The sequence below is a fragment of the Odontesthes bonariensis genome, chromosome 16 (genome assembly GCF_027942865.1).
Source record: "Odontesthes bonariensis isolate fOdoBon6 chromosome 16, fOdoBon6.hap1, whole genome shotgun sequence".
Lineage (NCBI taxonomy): Eukaryota > Metazoa > Chordata > Actinopteri > Atheriniformes > Atherinopsidae > Odontesthes > Odontesthes bonariensis.
Window position 1 is genome coordinate 9,940,278 of NC_134521.1, and position 21,855 is coordinate 9,962,132.

The window sequence follows — 21,855 nt, forward strand, 5'->3', positions numbered from 1 at the left end:
CTGTGTATTAAAGCTTCTGTAAGTATTTTAACCAAAGAAAAAAGAAAATTGGAGCCCACATGTGTGGGAAACAGTGTTTGACAGCAGTTTTTTCCTGCTTAACATCCAGTGACCAGTTTTACAGGCAGGTTTTTCACTGAAATCCAGCTACAGCATGATACCAGGAACCCCTAGAAGCAATGGATTGCACCGTTATGTTCTTCAAACAACTAGCTAACTCCTTATGCTCCGGTGAGCCAGTCTTCAATTTGTTGCTGAGCAGATGTCTCCAGTAAAAAGAATTTCAGTTTACAACATGTTGACTTACATGACGAACGAGACGACTTACATGTGTGCTGCTGACCCGGCTCTGAGTCAACAAGGCGTAAGACACAAAGAAAACCCTGAAAGGTTTAATGTAACAAGCCAGCTCTAAAGCTGGTTTCAGCAAGTTTGTTGAAGGAAGGTTGGCTCACTCAGAATGTAGATTTCACTGATCAGGACGTTCAGAAATCCTCTCAGCAGTCTTTAAACAACCCAATCAACACGTTTAGTATTATCAGTTGATGGCAGCCAATTAGATTCAACCATTAGATCAAAGTTAAATGAAAGAAATCAGATAAATAAACTTGGTTACATTCTTTCTTATGTGTGCAATGCATCATGGTAAGTATCAGGTTTGAATGAAATTATGGTAAATAGTCACTTTTACACATAAAGTTTAGCTGTTTTTTTTTTTACTATTTCATTTGTCTATTCAAATACCAGAATATCAATAATAGAATCACATCATATCATAAAGTCTAAAAGAATATTAATAGACTATTCACTGTTTTTTTTTTCAATCACAGAAGCTATCTGTCAGAGAGCATCAACAATTGAAGGAAGACCGAAAAATAAAAGCTCCACATAAACAGCCCCACTCTGTCATCTACGCACAGAAACACCCAGAAACAGCCAGATTTAAAGGTTTATAAACTGCTTTCTGCTTTATAAAGTGGATGTCATCGCTCGCCTTGCCAGTGGTGTCCTGGGATAAATCATTTCGATCTTGTCTTTTTCAGAAATGGCACATAAGTCTGAAATGTAACATAATGTGTAAAAAATGTTAGGCTGTGAAGAGTTCACAGTGAATGGATTTATCCTCACGCATAGTGTGCACCAGGGCAGATCAAAACAGTCACACACACTGCAGTTTTCAACTGGGAAGGTAAGGATGTTTCCTTAAGATAATGAGCGAATATATGCTGAGGTATAGTGTGGATGTAATATAGTTAGTGCAGGAAGTACTGTACCGTATGAGAAGGATACAAAGTTTGCTCAAATAATCTCAGAATGACTGACTTATTATTAAGAGACAGTATGTCAAATAACCATGTCTGTCTTATCGCTGATTCATACTTAATACTTTGGCTATAAATATCAAATAATTAGAAGTAATCCTTGTATATTCTTATTTGTCAGAACGAATGCCTTTTACCGTGCAGCAACAGGACTATAGGATAAGTCATGATGGAAGAGCGACTGCACTGTGTGAAGATCTGAGGACTGGTTTCAGGGTTAGAGTGAGGTTAAGCTTAGGGTGAGGACAAGAGTCAAGGTTAGGAATTCAATTGTAAGAATTAGGGTGAAAGTAAAGGGGCCTCAATCTGGATGAGGGGTCTCTGCAGGTGTAGAAAAACATTGTATGCGCGTCTGCTTGTGGCTGACTGATTCGACTGTTAAAACTTTTGTACCTCGATGCCATAAACACACAACTTATTTCACACAGCAAAATCCTCAAGGTTTATGTGAGTCTTGTGTTTTAATGGATTTGGAAATGTGAAACTGTTCAGTTTGCTTTCTTTGGTAAAAACTAATTCTGTGAATATGTTGCATATCTATCCCTTCTGTGACAATATTTAGAGTTTGACTAAAATAAATGTTTTTTCTCCCAACTCAACCCTACATGTCTGCACGAACAGATGTCCAGTGCAAAGGTGCTGCTGTTCCTGCGGAGCCTGTCACGGAGAAAACCTTTGGAGCCCGAAGGCGAGGTGTCCAACTTTCGCCGCTGCCTGACGACCCTCGACCTGGTGGCTCTCGGGGTCGGCAGCACACTGGGGGCCGGTGTTTATGTGCTCTCAGGAGAAGTGGCCAGGACCGTGGCAGGTCCAAGTATTATTATCTCCTTCTTGATAGCAGCTGTGGCCTCCATCTTTGCAGGACTGTGTTACGCTGAATTCGGAGCTCGTGTTCCAAAAACAGGCTCTGCCTATCTCTACTGCTATGTGACTGTGGGGGAGATATGGGCTTTTATCACTGGCTGGAACCTGCTGCTCTCTTATGTCATAGGTGAAAACACTACAACCAACATGCTCTAAAAATAAAAAGCTCTAAACACTTGTGCTGTTTGTAATGGGTGATGTCATCTTGGAAGAGTTTTTCAATCTATTTTCATGTCATTTTGTGTTAAGTTTGAATTTTTTGCTGATTTCCGCTTTGTCCGCCTCAGGTTTTCCACATTGTGTCTGCTTTTGTGTTTAAGGGACATCGAGTGTAGCCAGAGCATGGAGTGGGACCTTTGATGACCTAATTGGAAATGTCATTGCCAACTCTTTGGGAAAACAGGCTGCGATGAATTTACCTGGGTTGGCTTCCTACCCAGACTTCTTTGCAGCTGGTCTCATAATGCTCTTGGCAGGCAAGTTTCAGAGTTTGTAACACTGTAACTCGTGTTTTACAGTTGAGTTTCCAGAGTTTTTGTGCTTACTTTCACACTTTTCTTTCTAGGGATTCTTGCATTTGGCGTTAAAGAGTCGGCCATCGTAAATAAGGTTTTTACAGCCGTTAACATCCTGGTGTTGGTGTTTGTTATCCTCTCTGGCTTCATAAAGGGAGACATCAACAACTGGTACACCGACAAAGATGCTATCCTCAATGGGTATGAGAATGTGCTCCTGTCTTCAAGCTACAGCTGTATTTTTTAAAGCTTCCTTAATAACCACTCGGCAATATGTTTGTTATATTTTAGAAACTATACGTTCCTGAATGAAACCAGCAGATATGGCAGTGGAGGATTTTTTCCTTTTGGCTTCGAGGGAACATTAGCGGGGGCGGCCACTTGCTTTTATGCTTTTGTTGGATTTGACTGCATCGCCACAACAGGTAAACAAGTTTTAAGTTTTTGTTCGAGCTTGCACTGTTGAGACTGGCCTCTTGATGAGTTGTAAAGAAAAATCTATTATCTTTTGAGCTTTTGAGCAATAACAAACAGTACTGTGCAATGTAAGAGCATCCACCCTGCAACATGGTTTCATCTTTAGGAGAGGAGGTGCAGAACCCTCAGAAGTCGATCCCACTTGGAATAGTGGCATCCCTCCTCATCTGCTTCCTGGCTTATTTTGGTGTGTCTGCTGCCTTGACTCTTATGATGCCGTACTATTTGCTCAGCGTCCACAGCCCACTGCCTGCGGCATTCTCATACATCGGTTGGGGCCCTGCAAAGTATGCAGTGGCCGTTGGATCCCTCTGTGCACTGTCAACAAGGTATGAAACACAGGATTCATTTGAGAAACTGAGGATTCCTCAAATCGAGACAAATGTTTAATTCAATTTTCCATTTCTGGGTCGGTTCATTAGCGGTTTAAACTGATTTGCTGAACGTCTTATTGTCCTCGGCCAACCTGTTCCACAGTAGTTATGAAGGTCATGGGGAATCCCTTGTGCAGATTAAAATAGAAGCGAATAATCAAATGACCACTGATCGGTGAGTTGAGCTTTTTCCCACAGCCTACTCGGATCAATGTTTCCGATGCCCCGTGTTCTCTTTGCCATGGCCAGGGATGGACTTCTCTTCAGCCCGCTCAGTAAAATGAGTGACAGACAAAGTCCTGTCATAGCTACATTGTCTTCAGGGATTGTAGCCGGTAAAGACCCCATTGTGCAACGTAATAGAATAACAGAACTCCTGTTGTTTAATATTTGTGCAATTTTAGTCTATTAACAGTCCTGAGGCTGCTAACATGCAATGCACGGAAATGAATATAGATGTAGACTTACATAAAGCATGTTTCCACTCGATTTAGGCTTTGATATCAGTGACAGATAGGGATAAGTGTGATTCACTGTATGTAAGTTCATGTAAGTCCATGTAAATGATGTCTTTGCAGCTATCATGGCATTATTGTTTGACCTGAAGGCGCTGGTTGACATGATGTCGATTGGAACCCTCTTTGCATACACACTCGTTGCCATATGTATTCTCATTTTAAGGTATGAATCTTAAAAGTATGCATGTGTTGTATTATTACTCTAATCTAAAACTGCAATATTTGATTGTCTACTGTAGGGTATTGCCACCACTCTTATCTTTTATGTTGATAACCAGGTTGGGATTACAGTATGTTTCAAAATATCCTCAGATAAAAAAGGCGTTTTTCTCTTATCTAATTGACCACATTAAGACAATTCCTGATAACCTTTACACATTCATAGCATAGATTGTCTGTTTTATTAGAATATAATCCGGATATGAACAGGATTGGTATTTACTTGAGCAAGAAAAGTCTGCAGAACAAATTGAAGATGATTAAAAGGTGGGAAATATGCAAAACTGAATTCTTACCTGAGCTACTGTCGAAATGTGACTTATAAGCCAGCATTATGAATCTTTTAGAAGTTTTTCTTAATTGGGAAAGCATGTTTCATTCAGTTTAACACTAAACTGTATTGCAAACTAATCCATATGTATGAATCATCAGAAACATCAATAAGATTGTGATATAAGAATATTTATATGCCAGAAAAACATTGACCTCTGAACCTCATATTTAAGCCTGTGTTGCAGCTGCGCCAATATAATAGCTAAAAGTTATGCCCATTGCTTAAAGTCATTCATATGACCTCATCTTTAAAGGTACCAAGCTGACCTCAGTGAAGATTCAAATTCAAGCAAAGCAGAACCCTTCACAGTAGGGGGATTATTATGTCCTCCATCTGAGGCCACCGCACGAACATCAAAAAATGTGTCTGTTTTAACCGTCTCTATTGGTAAGTGATTGAGTTCACATTTTCCGTAAATATTGTCCTTTGTGCACAAGATTTTCATCGTTAATGATTCATTGGAAGTTACACAACTGCTTCTCCCCAGTCTTTATAGCTATCATCCTCAGCATCTTCATATCCCAGACTGTGGACTCCCTGCAGGCCCTTCGCTGGGGGAGTTTATTTTGTGTCTTTGTGCTCGTGCTGATGCTGGGCCTCACTGTCCTGATCATCTGGAGACAACCACAGAGTACATCTACAGCTGCTTTCATGGTATTCCACATCTAGAACAACTGTGTATACTATACTCTTACATCTCATGTTTTAATGACTGCTTTTCCTTACCTTGAAAACTGCTAATAAATGCCATATAATTATGATATAATATACTGTGTAATGAATTTGCGTAGAAGATTGCCTGTAAGAGAAAAAAGTAGCTAACCGATAGTCGGTTAGCAATAGCTGCCCCTGATGTAATTTGCCCTTTTGCTTTGTCATGAAAATCTACTCTTTTATGTCTACAGGTTCCTTTTGTACCACTGCTTCCTACTTTTAGCACCTTTGTAAATGTCTATCTTATGGTTCAGCTTGGATCAGACACTTGGATCCGTTATGCAGTGTGGATGGCAGTAGGTATGAAAAGAACACCATCACAAATTCTTGCCATTTTTTTAGCTATATATGTCAGTCATGTGATAAAATGATGCAGCCTCACGTGAAACTGATGTGTTTTTCTTCTCTTTTTCACAGGTTTACTCATCTACTTTTGTTACGGCATTCAGCACAGTGTGCAGAAACAAAGGGTTGAAAATTCACAGAACCGCGTCAGTTTTAACAGCATCACCACCACCATGGGCCAAAACACTGAACCTGGACATTTTAATGGATAGGTTATGTGCGTCATTGATTGTGTAACTAAGTGTCTTAACGGTGCTCGTGGATTCAATGTATTGGATTTTATTCTCTGTGTCATTCCACGTTTTGGGAAAATTATAATTTTTTTAGGCTAAAACCGTTCAAATAGAGCATTGACCCATATTGCTTTTATAGATTAACAATGCTGCCAAAACTTCTCAATTGTGGCTTCTGCGTTAGGTACTGGGGCATTCTTACAATCTGTAAGATTCTGATTATCTTAAATGGATAGTTCGCCTCTTTTGACATGAAGCTGTATGACATCCCATATTAGCAATATCATTTATGAACGTTTTCTTACCCCCTGCTGCATTCTGTGAGCCGAGTTCCAGCCTAATTTTGGCGTTGATGAAGGTAGTCCGGCTAGTTTGCTAGGGTCCCGAAAATAAAGCATCTTGCTTCTCAAAACAATATGCGTTCAAAAGAGTAATACATTTGCATCACAAAATCCTCCCTCCAGAAAAAGTCAGACCTCACATCGCTTGGTGCTATTTTTGCCTCCCTTCATATCAATGCGTACAGCCACTTAGCGATAGCCGCACCTGTTACAGTGTTTACTGCTCGGAAGCAGGGGACTGCTCAGTCTGCACTTCGGTCTGCACAGTCTACACTGCAGGCAGTGATATGAAGGAAGAGAGAAATAGCGCCAAGCGATGTGAGGTCTGACTTTTTCTGGATGAACGATTTTGTGATGCAAATGTATTACTCTTTTGAACGCATATTGCTTTGAGAAGCAAGACGCTTTATTTTCGGAACCGTAGAAAAGTAGCCGGACTACCTTCGTCAACGCCAAAACTCGGCTGGAACTTGGCTCACAGGATGCAGCAGGGGGTAAGTCAATGTTCATAAATGATGTTGCTAATATGGGATGTCATACAGCTTCATGTCAAAAAAGGCGAACTATCCCTTTAACAATCAGAGCAACATATAACAGTGAAGTGCCACATTTTCAAGTAACATTTATCATTAGCAGACTGCACGGTGGTGTGGTAGTTAGGACTGTTGCCTCACAGCAAGAGGGTTCCAGGTTTGATCCCCACCTGGGGCCTTTCTGTGTGGAGTTAGCATGTTCTCCCTGTGTATGCGTGGGTTCTCTCTGGGTACTCTGGCTTCCTCCCACCGTCCGAAAACATGCATGTTAGGTTAACTGGTGTCTCTAAATTGTCCCTAGGAGTGACTGAGTGTGTGTGTGGTTGTTTGTCTCATTTGTCTCTGTGATGGACTGGCGACCTGTCTGGGGTGTACCCTGCCAGGGAAAATGGATGGATTTATCATTAGCACTTTTGTCTAAGAGCCAAAAGACAACACTTATCTCAGATCTTGGAGATAAGTGCTATTAAATAATCAGTTATATTGTAATCAACATACTACAGCTGGACGAAAATAAATTAAATGTTTTATTCTTGGTTGCAATGATTACATTTGTTTTCCATTGTAACTTTATACCTATCTTTGTCAAATAAAATTGTAATTCAGTTTCTTTCTTTCTTTCTTTCTTTCTTTCTTTCTTTCTTGTTTCTTGGAATAAAATCACATAAAACACGTGACAGGTCAGGAACGAGTTAAAGTCGTCTTTGTTCGAGGGGGTACAGTTTGCATAGCGTGCTGCGTCTGACGCTGTTAGCCAATCAGAGAACACTGAACTGTGAATTCTAGCCAATCAGCGAGTCGCTCAGCAGGGTGAGCGCATTGTTCAAAAAACCAAACGCAGTCGGGTAAAATAACTCAGCTGGAGCTCAGATAGCTTCGAAAACTACACGCATAGGCAGGTAATTTGGCATGCTACGGGTTTGACGTTGTTATTCTAGCATAGGTTAGGCATATTCTTAGATTTCTGCCATCTACGGAGAACATTTAGCCGACAAATTTACTGGAATCCAGCCGCTCGTCTCAATTTCCACATTTGAGGTTAGTAAAAGTGGACTTTGTTTAAAGATGGGTCAGTCGGTGGTGAAGGACAGTGAATTTGTTAGCTACGACAAAACTGCATTTATGAATGTGAAATAATTGTAATATATAATCCTATTAGCAATATTTACACAATTTGCTTTCATTCCGTGTATTGATCAGCCTTTGTGATATGAAAACATCCGTTATAACATTTGATTCTACCCACGTTGTTCTCTCGGGATTGAATAGTTTATATTAATTGAAATGAGATAATATGAAGGCGAGTTATTTGTCTTTGTAAAATACACAAAAGCCTGTTACACTAACAGAGTTTTACCGACAAACAGTGCGTGAGGTTGGCACAAGATGAGCAATGTTTTACAGATCTCATTTAATGTTTCCAGAATAATGCTCTTAAACTTAAATAACCAGAGCGTTTAGGATGGAAGGGTATCTACTAGCATACTGTTATTATACATGATTAGTATTATAGTGGTGGTGGTGCAGAATAAAGCCTGCTGCAGTTGGTGCGTAATGCTGACCGTCAGCCATTCATTAGTTTGAAATCATGCACTCTCCTCTGCACATACTTGTCAGGACAGGCGACTGTATGGAAACTAGTTTCCTGTCTGACTTGGATCCTTTGACTTCGGAGGGCAAACAGGTCTTTCTTCAGTTTCTGTGTCTCTCCATGACACACCCGACTATTTTGCTCCTTCTTTCCTACCAACAAGATGCTGCCTGATCGCAGGATAATCTCAAGGATTCACCATTAGACTGCATTCTTGCATTCTTTAATTACAAATTTTGTATCTGACCAGATTAGACCTTTTTTTATTCAACTAAAGAGTTTTTATTTCTTTAAATTTCATGCTACCTCTGATCTGAGCAAAGCAACACTCCTAAACAGCTTTTACATAAACATCTTGATCCACAGATTCCAGGTTTTACTCGCACATATTCGTTGTATTCATGAGGATTTGGCCTCTTTGATACAGGAAAGCATGGCGCTGGCCCTGTCCTTGTCTTCTCCGTGTGGATTCCCCTCTGATGAAGAGGAGGAAATGGCCGTATTGGAGTCTACGGCGGCAGAGCATGGAGGCATGGCCAGACCGCGTCTCCCGGAGCTCTCTGTTATATCCCCTGGCCTGGACAGGCAGCCATCCATTACAGAACCGGTGAGAGTTGGCAGAAGTGTTTGTTAATTAGCTCGATCTAAATTCTTTCATTGCAGCATAAAGACGTTGCATTGGTTTAGCATTGCATACATCGGTAAACGTTGTTAACTTTCATCTTTAGAAAGCAGCAGCGAAACGAGGAAGCTTTGATGAAGGAATCACAGAGAAGGTGAAGGTTTTTCTGCGCATTCGGCCTCTTACAGACACGGAGAGAGAAAGAGAAGAAGAGCAGGTGAGATTGTGAAGTCATTTTAACTATCAGCTTTTCCTGAAGTCGTTTTTTATTTGTATGATAGATGTATACATCTATCACTCTTAGGGCACCTGTCCTCTGAGCTTAAAGGTTCACTTTTCTCTCAGGCTTGTGTTGCTGTCCAAGATGAAGAGACGCTGCTGCTAAAAGCTCCAAAGGAGTCTCAGAACATGAGGACGGCAGAGAGGGGAATCACCCAGAGCATTCACAAGTTCAGTTTCTCAAAGGTGGGAGAGTCATGGGTGTGTCTGCTGCTTCTAAATGTGTTGCCAACCTGCCAAGCCTGATCTGGATGGTTGTTTTTCATTACTTATCTTTGACAGATTTTTGGTCCAGAGACAACACAGCAACAGTTTTATGAGGGTACGATGAAGAGGATGATAAATGATGTACTTAAAGGAGAAAACAGACTCCTCTACACTTATGGTGTCACCAATTCTGGAAAAACTTACACCATTCAGGGTAAGTGTTCGGTTTTTTTTTCTCCTCTCGTCCCGATCAGTTTAGGTTTGATTGTTTTATTTGTTTGCAGCACATGCTGATCTCATATTTCATAGTGTCTGGTCAGTTAAATACCTGAAGTGCATCAATCTTTGACCTGCAGGTAGTGGTCGAGACGCGGGCCTCTTGCCCCGGGCTTTAGCGTCTCTGTTTAAGAAGCTGCAGGGTCGTCTCTATGGCGGCATGGACCTGAAGCCCGTCATGTATCAGGACGTGAGGCAGCTTGACCCCAGTGAGGTCAGGGTGGAGGAAATCCGCAGAAACTCTATCCTCAAAGAGGTAAAGAGAGGAATAACTTACAGAAGTCTGAGGCACACGGTACCAACAAGGCACATAGAATCCTAATGTATTGGTGCAATGTCTCCATCTCGTAATATTGACATTTATTATTAGTTTAAAGTGTTTTTAAGTTAAGTTTCTGCTGTGCAACTCAGTGCTTGGACAATAAAACGTTTTATGCAGGAAGCTGCTCTAATTAATATTTCATTAGAACACATTAAGTGCCAACATGACAGGGTTTGACTCCAGTGGCAACCCAACAGAGAATTGTGTCACAGCTCTCCTTAGCTTTCCAAAATTTGACAGAATATTTCATAGTGCTGCACAATGCACAGAAAAATTTATTGCTATATTAAGATGTGCAATACAAACATCACAAAGCTATCAGTATGTACTGCTACAGAACCGGAACGCAGCCCTCATTAATACGACTGATATTAGCTCCATATATTGAGGTAAGGTATTTTATTTATTTATATATATATATATATATATATATATATATATATTAAAGTCATGTTGTCATCACAGTATTGAAGAAGATATTGTAGATTGCATATTTTAACCTTCTCCAGGCAAACACTGAGTAATGAGCACCTACTGAGATAATTTCTTTGGGAGTCCATAGAGACTAAAAGCTGATGAATATTTTTTATATTAATTTTCTTTTTGAAGGTAATTTTGCCCGATTTGAATAATCAAATTAAAAGACGCCAGAATTAAAAGATCTGAACTTTTTTTGTTTGTTTGCAGGATGAGAGTCTGACTTGTCGTCGAGTTGGTACCACTACAGTCTGGGACAGCGGCATCGGAGGACTCTCCTCTACAACTGCCACCCAGCTTGAAGGTGAGGGAGACAGAAATGTGGTGTGAATAGTGACAGTCAGAGATGTTTATGGACTATGATGCTGTATAAACACACGAGCTGCTGTACGATGAACGGTTGGTGGCATCGTACCACTCCATGTTCGCTTGTGTGGATATGCCAGAATCAACTTTATCGTGCTCCTACTTTCTTTACAGTTCCTGCTGTGTGATTTATCTTTTTTTTTTTTCTTTCATGCTTCTCTGCAGACACAGACAGTGTGTGTCTGGAGCCGGACAGCCTGTCACTCAGTGGAGGGGACGACCTGGAGAAAGGGGTGCAGTTTTCCATCTGGGTGTCCTTCTATGAGATCTACAACGAGTTCCTGTACGACCTGCTGGACGCTTCGCCCTCCCTGCAGCCCAGAAAAAGGGTCACGATGCGTTTATGTGACGACAAACAGGGCAACCCTTATGTTAAAGGTAGTGCTGACCTATTCACAGGAAATCTATTCATTTCACATTAAACAGTTTCATTGGTATTCTAATTAAAGTTGAAGCTCAGTCCCTGAATGCAGCCTCATCTGATTTGTGTTACGCTTCATGAAGCAGGATATGTTAACAGTTGTAGACCGACTCTATGATTTCCCCTGTCGCTTTCTGCACTTTAACTAGACTCGTTTCACACTCTGTATTGACACAAAAGCAACGTGTGCTGCATCTTGTTGGATCATATTTGCCACTTCCCTCTCGTTCCATCAGATCTTAGCTGGATCCAGGTCCGCAGCGCTGAGGAAGCTTGGAGGATTCTGAAGGTTGGACGTCGTAATCAGAGCTTCGCCAGCACTCACCTCAACCACAACTCCAGCAGAAGGTAGGTGCACATTAGACCTTTGTGATGCTTATTGTCTGACTGGCATCTTAGATTTGTCTTTGTAATTGTGCAGCCACAGCATCTTCTCTATCCGCGTCTTGCACGTCCACCCGGAGCCCGTCTCAGGCCAGGCCACGCACATCAGCGAGTGAGTTCTGCTCTTGTTGCTTTTGGTTTTCTTGAATTGAGAGTTTGTGGAAATCTTATCGCGGAGCTTTGATCGTCTCCTCTGCAGACTGTCTGTGTGTGACTTGGCTGGATCTGAACGCTGTAAAGAGCAGCGTAACGGTGAGAGGATGAAGGAGGCCAACAACATCAACACCTCCCTCTTAACACTGGGACGCTGTATCGCTGCCCTGAGGCACAACCAGAACAACAAGTATGCTTACAATCAGCAAAGCGTTTGTCATAAACGAGTCAAAATGTGAGCACTAAGCTGCTGGAGAGGAGTTTATGCTGCAGTGATTGAGTTTAAACTTCCACAGGTCACGCGGCCCTCAGGTGGTGCCCTTCAGGGACAGCAAGCTGACCCGTGTCCTGCAGGGTTTCTTCTGTGGACGAGGAACCTCCTGCATGGTGGTCAACATCAATCCATGTGCCTCCATCTACGACGAGACCCTCCAGGCCCTCAAGTTCTCTGCAATTGCGACACAGGTGAGGAAGCACTCTTGTGCATATCAGTAACTTTTTTGTGGGAATAGTTTAGTTTTGCGTGTGGGGAGGAGATAAAAGAAAAATGAGGTACGATGCTTATCCTTTCAGCTTGTCCACGGCCCGTCCACAAAGACCAGAGTGGCCTACATCCTGTCTCTGCTCCGCGAGCCAGCTGCAAACGGTAATGAAAGCACAATCCTGGAGGAGGAAGATGATGAAAGTGACGTCGAAGACGGAGATATCACCTTGTTGAATACTGAGGTAATATCCTTTTTTCTTTGCTTCCACAACCCCTGTGAGCACCTTTCTGACTTAAGCACCTTTAAAACAAAAAAACGTTGTCTTATGCATGTTGGACGAACACCCAAATTGTGTTTGTTAAGATCTAAAATGGATTAAAGGTTTGCAGACGGTTGGTTTCACATGTCCACTGTTATATTCTTTATTTAGGCTTTGCTGCAGGCCATCGATGTTCTGAAGAGAGAAGTGAGACGGCAGCGGGAAGAGAAAGAGGTTCTCGAGGCTAATGTGAGAGAGCAGGTGGTCTCTGAGATGATGGAGGTCATTTCTGGAATGCAAGAAGGCTTCAAGTATGTGTTCGATTCGTATAAGGAAACCTGTTTGGAGTTTTTAAGTAGGCGCTCATAATAAAAACATTTCTAGCAGTGCTGCAGATGTAACTGAACGTGCTCCTAATGCTTTAACAGTTGTGCACATTATCCCAATTAATGTTGATATTCTTGATTGAAGAAAAGGAGACGAGGTCTCCCAGATGAACACGAACATAGGAGAATTCTGGACTTGAATGATGAATAGAGATGCTAAGCGGTGATGTCTTCTTGCCCTGCAGTGAGACCCTGGAGGCTGAGAGGGCCCTCATTGAAGAGAGATACGAGGACAAGATAACTAACCTGCAGAAGCATCTGAAGAAATTCTACACACAGGAGCTGAAGGTCAGTGCTGTTACACACCTGACCAGTGTAAGAGCCGTCAGCGTATTGGTTTATTTATTGTAAATGTTTCGTAGGAGCGCGACCAGGAGATTGAAGCTTTAGCTGCTGCCCTTGAAGAAAAGGAGGGTAAAGCAGTCTCCACGACGGCGCCACAGGAAGAGTCTGAGGGCCCTCGTCGCTCTCGGCGCCTCACGTCTCAAACTGAGTTAAACGGACTGCGTGCTGAACTGGACAAGTGTCGAGCTGAGCTTCTCATCAAAACCCAAGGTGAAGTCTGACAGCAGGACTGCTCCACTGGTGTGTTAATGCTAGGTTACCGTCGGTGTGTGTTGACCGTCTCGTCCTGTTTGCCTGTGCAGAGCTGACAAAACTGCAGACGCAGCTGGAAGTGCCCGGTTCCACCGGCGCCCTCACCAGCTCTGCCGACCGTAAGCTGCTGGAGGGTCAGCGGGTCAGTAACGGCTCCAACATTACAAAGGCACTTTTTGCTCTCGCTGCTTGTGATGCTGCTCATGTTCAGAAAGACTAAAATGATATGTTGGGCCAACAGAACCTGCGCCAGCTGCAGCTGGATTTGCAGAGGCTGGGAGTGGAACTGCAGTCGGGTGAAAGGGCCTGCTGTCGCAACACAGGAGGGGAAAGGCTGCGTCAGACATTATCAGCTGCAGACGAGACGCTGGCCAAACAGGTACAAACACATTTAAATCTATTTTATAAACCGAGCCCTTTGTGCTCTGAAAGAAAAGCTAAAAATGTACAGAATCCTCCTTTAATGCTAATTGGGATGCTAACTTTAGACAAGCATCAGTTATCAGTATTAAAACTCATTTGTTACATGTGTGAGTCTCATCTCAAAATACTCTTTTTCTCTCCTTTTGCCCTCTTTAACGTTCTTAACGCACAGCCAGCCCTAAAACAAAATTTAGGTTTCTAACCTCTGTAGAAGGATGATGACTCTGCAGCTGCAGCATGTTTGCTTCTCCATCTTTGTCACTCAACCTATCACCTCATCCTTCACCTCCCCCCTCTGGTCTCATCTAACCCTGTCCACTGACTTCTTCTCAGAATCAGATCCTGACGGAGCTCCAGAACGGCTTGATGCTGGTTAAAGCAGACTTGCGGCGTAAAGCGGAGACCCTGGCACAGACACAGGTGCCCCCGACAAGTTCAGCCGCCTCCGCCACACCGGGCTCCTGCAAAAAGAGGGGCTGCATGGCCACCACTCCAAGGGACACTGAAAACCGGCCCCCGCAGAAACGGCCTTTTTTCCAGTCCTTGTTCCCGGCGCGCACCCCGACACGCAAATACAACACTCGCGCTGCTGGAGAGGCAGCCTGCACCCCATATGCACAGATCTTGCGGTCTCGCCAGCAGACTCCACCTCCCAGCCCTGTGCCCACCCCTCGCAGCCTCAGGGGGAAGTACTGAGCTGATCTAATATTATGCACAAAAAAACAAAACCTGCCAGTTAACTGTACATATATATTGTTTTGCTCACTTTATTTGCTTTTTGGGAGTGCAGTTTCCTCACGCCAGTAAAGCTGCTCAGCAGCTAAAGACTGTAAGGTTAGAACGGTGCATCAGCGTCTTCCATTCCTTCACAAGCATTTGCATCCTCACTGTAAACCATCACTCCTGCTTACACCCGGTTGCTGCTTAACATTAGCCATGCTACCAAAGATTTTTAATAGAAACTAAGTCGAATAGATTGTATTCATCGCTTTCTTGTGCCAGTAATCCTAGTTGCATGCATTGTCCACCTGTGTTTGTTCCTTTTGTTGCAATATCTGTCTTTTTTTTTTTTTTTTTCCAATCATCTGTTTAAGGATTTAAGAGGGTTCTTTTGGACAGTAAGTTGGTCAGTTTTTGCTGTGTCGATGAGCTTCAAATGACTAAAAGTACCAGACTACAGGGAGACAACAGGAGCAGAAAACTACTTTTCCTCGATGCTGGTATGCTCCAATTGTTTTATCTACATAAAACACTGTAGGAGGTGTGACTTGAGAATATATTTACAGTCTGTTTGTTGCATGCATGTAAATAATGTGTCTGTGGTCTTATGCACCTTTTTATTTTTACATCGACCAAGAATTCAGTTACACTAAAACCTTGTTCATTAAAATATCTGCTCAAAAAGATGTTTGTATGTGTATAATATAATATGCACCCTCAGTCCTTAACGATGTTGGGAAGAGTCCAGGTTAAGTTTTATATCTGCAGTAAAAAAAATGTACATCCTGGACAAAAAGGGTCCATGATTGCAAGTTTTAGAAACAAATGCAATTTATTTTCATGTACATCTTTCCAATACTGTCTTATGGCAACGTCTGCCAAGCCCAGAGTCTGCAGCCTCATGACGCAGAATTTACAAGGAGTCCATTTTAAGGCCGCTGACTGTCAGGGTGTGAAGGAGATTAGGTTCAGAGGAGACACTCTCCTCACCGGTGTGTTGTTGTTTGAGAGCGGCGCGAACAGATCTGCCGACGGAGTCTCGATCTGATCTCTGACTTGTGAGATCTGCCTCAGCAGAGCCTTCCCCTCTTCACGTGCCTACAGAGTAACCATCGATACCAGTGAATGAGACTGCTGGCAGCACGTGAGCAAATACAACGGGAAGACCAGATCATGCAGGAACACTTACATCATTGTAGTCGCAGCAACGCTGAGCGCAGATGGCCGCCTCGTCGTAGAGCTTGTTCTTAAAATAGTACTGACCCAGGTATCGCAGGGCTGTGCTCACCTCTGAAAGATCCCGTATTTCCTGTCAGGGCAACATGTAGGTTGAAGCAGATTCCTTCTAATCGAATGCAAACATGGCATAAAGTTTGTTCACAAACTAATGCAAAATCAGGCTTACTGTCAGCGCATCTATACAGACTGGCCAAACAAAACCACCTCTTATCTGAGGCTGTAGCAGCACGATCTCATTTAATGTTAACAGCTGAAGGCCGTTTAGTCCAAATCATTAAATACAGCTGAAGCTTTAAAAATGCTTACCCCACAGGAGAAAATGTCTTGAATGTAAAGCATGTAACACTGGGCAGCATCATCAGCCTCATTCAGCTGTTCGTGGAGTCTGAGGAGGGAAAATATTTAGCTCAGAGCTCCGTTGGTGCAAAGAATCAAAGGATAAAGCGCTGTCGTCTGTAATATTGATCTAATTTCAACAAAGATTACGACGACAATCACTCACTTTGCCAGTTTGAGTAAAGCCATTTTCTCTACATCGCCCACAGAATAAGCCCTCCAGTAGCACTGTGCAGGAATGGAGAACAACATGAATATAGAGTATAACAACAACAATATCAAACTTCAGAATCACAGACAGCTGAACAACGATTACCTTTTTGGCTTCAACTTGCTGGGACAGTTTTTCGTAGCTTTCACCCAGAGCGACTAGCATGCGTGAGTCGTTGGGCCTGGAATAAAAAGAGTGATGATCCGGTGTGCAACTCAACAGATGTTTCTAATTGAAATCGTCTTCAACACCAGCTAAAACACCTTTTATCAAGTCAAAAAGCCAAACCTGAGCTGGTGAGCCTTTCGATAGTAGTACAAACAGTAAAAAGGCATCTTGAGGATCTCGTATGTCTGACCCAGGCCGTACCACGCACGATAATCCCGCTTGTTCACCTCGATGGCGTGCCTGATGCAAAAAACGGGAGGAACGCTCAACATACCCGAGCGGCTGGTTTTAAATCTCTACATTGTGTGAAAAGTTACAGCAGATCGGTGTTTGCTGACCTGTAGGCCTGGATGGCTGCCGACGTGTTCTTCATCTCCATGTACTCGTGGCCCATGAGGGTCCAGGCGCCGAGACAGCGAGGGTTCAGTTTGAGGGCCCGCTGGAAGTAGAGCGCTGCTTTCTCATGCTGAGAGCGTAAACTGTAGTAATTACCTAGAAATGAGATCAATGTCTTATAAGCACGTGTGCTGGAAAGATTTTTTTTTTTTTTCAACATTTCAAAGCTCTGCCAACAGCTGCTGTTGAAGTCTGATTCACACGTGTTCATCTGAACTGAGGAATATCACAGGGCAACTCTAACTGCATCCCGACCGCAGCACAGCAGAGATTACGGCATTAAATGAAGGAAATTAGTGGATTTAAAGTAAAGGATTCACTGATGGTAAAAAAAAAAAAAATTGGATGGGCTTAATAATGAGCAACTGATTGATACGACCTATGATTTGTCTGTTCTGATCAGCTGTGCTCCATCACTGAAGCTCTGTCAGCACACATGTGGATTAAAGCACTCGTACGACACGAAGATCAGTTCAGTTTGTAATCTAAAGCCGTTTCTTTAGAATAATCTGTGAATTAAAGCCTCCACTGAACCTGTATAATCTTACTGTTCTATAAACTCTTACAATGCTGTAAAAGCCTCAACGATTCCTCTAAACTAAGGATAGCTTTTAAGAGATTCTGTGCAACACTCTTCAGTAAGTCCCTCAGCTGAGGAGAGATTACAGCCTCGAGTGTTACACTCAAGGAAGAAACTTGAGCTGCTTTGTGCAGCCGGGCCTCCAAGTGAAGAGGATATGATGGAGTTTAATTAGAGTTCAAGGCCAATTGTGTGTCATATTTATCATTTGAGTTCATTTACAGACTTTTAACAATTTAAATGTGCTGCACATTTCAAACCCTTTACCATCGATTAGCTGGAAAACGAACATTAATGAGAGCCTATATTCATTCATTCATTCATTCATTCATTTTCTGACCGAATAAAACCTAAAAAAAAATAGCTTAAACACTGTACTGAAAAAAAGTTGTAGTCGCAGTAACTTTACTGTCATTTTAACCTGCTTTAGCAGCTATTTTAGCAGGAAACATTCATCGAAATGGGTAACATACTCAGTAAAGTGCATGTTGTCTTAGCAGGTAGACATTTGATCTGACCAGCAACATACTTACCAATAACACAGCACGTCTCCACCCTGTACTTATCAATCTCCACCAGGTTGTGGGCCAAGTAGCTCAACTCTGGTTTCATACTCTGTAAAAGCACAAAGTATCGACTCAATACAGAATCTGGTCACAAAAAGAGACCCCGTGTCCATGTGCAATTATTGATTCTTAGCTCATGTTCTTTAGATCTGTAACCTGAGGGGACACCTTCCAAAACGGTGTGCTTACCTTGACATATAGCAGGTTAGAAAATGTATCCATGTTGTCAATGCGATACGGATCCTGCTCCCTCAGCTCTTTGAACAAAGCCAAAGCTTGGTCAATATCTGCGAAAAATGGAGACAGATTACAGAAGATTCATCCCGCTCACCAGATTGATCGGACATGTCAAAATTTCCTTGAAAAATCTAAATCTAAACCTCTGATGTTGTGGTAGGCCACTGCAATCTGTGAGATGATGTAGGTGCTCTTTGAAAAGCCGGCCTCGATGAGGTTCTGGTATTTCTGCAATGCCTCTTTGATCATCTGCAGCTCCGTGTACATGTGGGCCATGAAGAAGTCTTTTATCCAGCAGTCTGGCAGAGACAACGATTTCAGCTGGAAAGGATTAGACCAAGACACAAAGTTAGAAAGAATCACATCAGCATGATTAAGTCTCTTAAGGCTAAGAAAATATCAATATATTCTTTGCTTTGTTCTCAAATGAAAAGACGAGAGTTAAAGCTGAGTTTCAAATCTCTGTTGACTAAAACTGTAAATAGATAGTGTGTCATAAACTGCGTTAATAAAACGGTTATTACCATTTCAATATTGGTGACAAGGTTACTGAGCTCCAGCCACGCTCCCCAGTGAAGAGGAAGCGAATGAATTGCCTCAACAAACACCTCCACCGCCTCCTTCAGCAGATCAAGCTTCCGTAGAACCACCCCATACCTGTGTTTTCACACACATAAATGAGATTAAGTTGATGCACATGCCCTATTTCTGTTCACGACAGCAAAATGAGCACTTCACAGGAAAAGCATTTACAGATAAAGGGTGAAGCCGTCCAACTCTCCCGCAGCATGCTTCTTACTGAGCTCGACCCTTAGTTCGCGCAAGGCTTCATTTCGCACCTGACCCTTCTCCAAAGGACCTAAAAACCACACAGTAACATGTAAGAAATGTCCAGGGTAAAAGCGAATAAAACTGTTCCGTTCACTTATCGGTACAAAGGGGCAGTTCCTCACCCAGGCTGTCCACGGTCTCGTCGTCTTTCTTTTTTTCACCCGACTAAAGAAGAAAAAGGATACTTTAAAAATGTTTCCCACACACAGTAAAGTGGGCAGCAGATTGGCCCTAAATAAGACAAGTGATCACAGGATGAGGACCGGGTCGATATCAACAGACTCTTACCAGATATCGAGAATACATATAGAGGAAATAAGCCTTCTGACTGCAGCAGCCTTTCAGGAAGTAGGCAGCTCGGTCGTACTCTTTCAGGTCAAAGTATGACTTTGCCAGTGTAAACGCATCGAGGTCATGTGCATCTTCCTGTAAGTGGGACACAAAATGACACGGAGAGGCCATCAAAACCACGCTGGATAAATAATCTTTTAAAAATCGTTACATTAAATGAGCAATATAAATAAAAAACATTATTTACAGCATGCCATCTTTACACATCTTTTCATTTTATATTGCATGTGAAAGACATCTGATTATCGTATCAAAAGTAACATTATAGTCAACAATAGGGTGGGTGACATGCAGTCGACTCTGAATACCAAAACCTCTGAATTACTCAAAGCCTGCGAGACAGAGACCGCACTTTTGGTCCAATACATTCAGAACACATCATAAATCGACCTGATTCTGTAGTTTCTGATGAGGAAATCCTACACAGAACATCCTGCTGCTTTGAATACTTGGATTTAGTTTTTGTGCATTTAGATTGAAAAACAAAACTTTATCAAAATCTTCCGTAAAACCCAGTTGGATAAGAAGCTGATGGTGAGAATAAGGCTCAACTTTGATGAACAACCAGAAGACACATTCGGTGTGACAACCTAAACTACATTACATTAAAGTCACCATTTGAAAATAGATCAATAAAAACACACGCACAGTGCTGTGCAAATAATTTCCATCACATATTATCGTGGTCCAGTCCATCCATCCCAAATAATCCAGTGTAAATAAAAAAGTAACAGGCAGTTACTACATTATGTAGTACTCAGTATTTTACCCATTGTCAGTGTAATACATCATCAGTGAGGAGCTAGAAAAAGTTGATAAAGACTTTGTTGACATACAGTACTGAAACTGGATAGTGGGCTGATAAATACTCGTGTTAAAATATCCCAGAAGGTCCTCAGAGTGTACAAACCTCAGTGAAGGGGGCTGCTGGGGGTAACTCATCTTTTGGAAGAGGCTCCAAAGCAAATGCTAATTCAGAGGCCCTGAAATAGAAACATCCCAGAGTTGGTGTTTGAGTTCATCCAACACTATTCAGTTTATGTTCACATGAGCCAAAACAGAACTTCTGTTCCTGAAGTATCATAATAACGCAACCACCAGCTTTACAACTATGCAGTGCTTTTTTTGTTTAACGCTAAATTTACAGCATATTTAACATTAATCTGTGCTGCCATTTTACCCGTTTTACAATATCTGAACAGACAACTGGCGTTATATATTGTGCTAAAAGGATGTTATTATCGGTAGTGCTAACGTTGCTAACACAGGTTACTTAGGTTTAACGCTTACTAAGTTATTTTGCGAAATAACATTAATCGCCGTCAGTCTCACCACTTCGCGCTGTGTAAAAGTCCTCTTTCTTTACAAAGCGATATGACCGATATTAGCTGTTTCTTGATTTGAACCAGGTCCCCAAACTCACTACACAGAGCCGCCATTTTCATATTTCACCAAGCATGCACGCTATTGGTGGAAATTGGGACGAGGTAGTTCTTCTTCTTTTGTTTTTTAATGGCGTCCGCATCATATAAAAGCGACACTACTGCCATCTCTTGGAAGTATTGAGTTTCTACAGGGTTGTTTCGGTCAAATTATATTTATGAATTCTATTCCAAGAAATCCACCTGGCAACTCCTGTATTGTTCACTTTTCTTATTTTATTTTACCTGCTGGATGTTTTCTAATATTCCCGAGTGTACTTATTAATTCCTGTGCCCTATTTTTAAACTAATCACAATATTGACCATTCTTCTATGTCCTCCCTTACTTCTTATGGTATGAACTCTGGGTTGATATAAATATCTTATATGAAAAATAAAAAAATAAAAATAAAATTGAATGAATAAATAAATAAATAAATAAATTTTATATATTATCTTCCTCTTGTCTCCCGTTCCAACGCTGTTGCCACCCCACCCATCTTTTTTTGATTGTTTAATGTTTGTATCTATTTTCTTTTTAACTATTGTTAAACTTGGCTTTGTTCTTAGACATTATGAAGGCATATTAATTAGTCCATGTTCCTAGTTTGTACTTTTCAACTCTGCTCATATGGTCACACAATATATGACCTTAAATGGTCCAAGACTCTATAGCATAGCGAGACTAAACAATTGGTCTGGGAAAACAGATGCACGCTTAAAACAACATTCACACACACACACACACACACACACACACAC

General features: G+C 41.9%; 3 protein-coding genes across 5 annotated transcripts; 2 read left to right on the forward strand and 1 right to left on the reverse strand.

Moving 5' to 3' along the window:
• The first annotated feature begins 1,943 nt into the window (after positions 1–1,943).
• LOC142402203 (cationic amino acid transporter 2) lies at positions 1,944–6,199 on the forward strand. Of its 2 annotated transcripts, XM_075487759.1 has the most exons (10): positions 2,386–2,662; positions 2,752–2,902; positions 2,993–3,126; positions 3,285–3,507; positions 3,751–3,887; positions 4,131–4,233; positions 4,877–5,010; positions 5,111–5,277; positions 5,529–5,637; positions 5,755–6,199. In XM_075487759.1, exons 1-10 carry the CDS (start codon positions 2,596–2,598, stop codon positions 5,892–5,894), a joined length of 1,365 nt encoding a protein of 454 aa, XP_075343874.1. In that variant the 5' UTR covers positions 2,386–2,595; the 3' UTR covers positions 5,895–6,199. The 2 variants fall into 2 exon arrangements, with proteins under 2 accessions (XP_075343875.1, XP_075343874.1); XM_075487760.1 differs by lacking the exons at positions 4,877–5,010; positions 5,111–5,277; positions 5,529–5,637; positions 5,755–6,199 and adding an exon at positions 1,944–2,313 and having other exon boundaries at positions 2,507–2,662; positions 2,752–2,920; positions 4,131–4,637.
• Positions 6,200–7,568: 1,369 nt separating this feature from the next.
• On the forward strand, positions 7,569–15,441 carry kif20a (kinesin family member 20A). 2 transcript variants are annotated; one of them, XM_075487754.1, is made up of 19 exons: positions 7,569–7,827; positions 8,808–8,987; positions 9,109–9,219; positions 9,348–9,467; positions 9,564–9,702; positions 9,845–10,020; positions 10,774–10,867; positions 11,095–11,307; positions 11,587–11,698; positions 11,772–11,846; positions 11,934–12,077; positions 12,184–12,352; positions 12,461–12,613; positions 12,803–12,942; positions 13,203–13,305; positions 13,380–13,572; positions 13,665–13,756; positions 13,856–13,993; positions 14,210–14,434. In XM_075487754.1, the coding sequence occupies exons 2-19, from the start codon at positions 8,814–8,816 to the stop codon at positions 14,237–14,239; spliced, it is 2,376 nt and encodes a 791-aa protein (XP_075343869.1). In that variant the 5' UTR covers positions 7,569–7,827; positions 8,808–8,813; the 3' UTR covers positions 14,240–14,434. The 2 variants fall into 2 exon arrangements, with proteins under 2 accessions (XP_075343869.1, XP_075343868.1); XM_075487753.1 differs by having other exon boundaries at positions 7,570–7,827; positions 14,371–15,441.
• On the reverse strand, positions 15,395–21,117 carry cdc23 (CDC23 (cell division cycle 23, yeast, homolog)). The gene is made up of 16 exons (XM_075487758.1): positions 21,005–21,117; positions 20,583–20,655; positions 19,610–19,747; positions 19,444–19,486; positions 19,244–19,349; positions 19,015–19,147; positions 18,634–18,811; positions 18,443–18,540; positions 18,221–18,302; positions 17,050–17,203; positions 16,832–16,951; positions 16,649–16,724; positions 16,499–16,560; positions 16,303–16,381; positions 15,947–16,066; positions 15,395–15,855 (listed from the first exon to the last, which is right to left on the reverse strand). The coding sequence occupies exons 1-16, from the start codon at positions 21,115–21,117 to the stop codon at positions 15,703–15,705; spliced, it is 1,728 nt and encodes a 575-aa protein (XP_075343873.1). The 3' UTR covers positions 15,395–15,702.
• Positions 21,118–21,855: the final 738 nt, after the last annotated feature.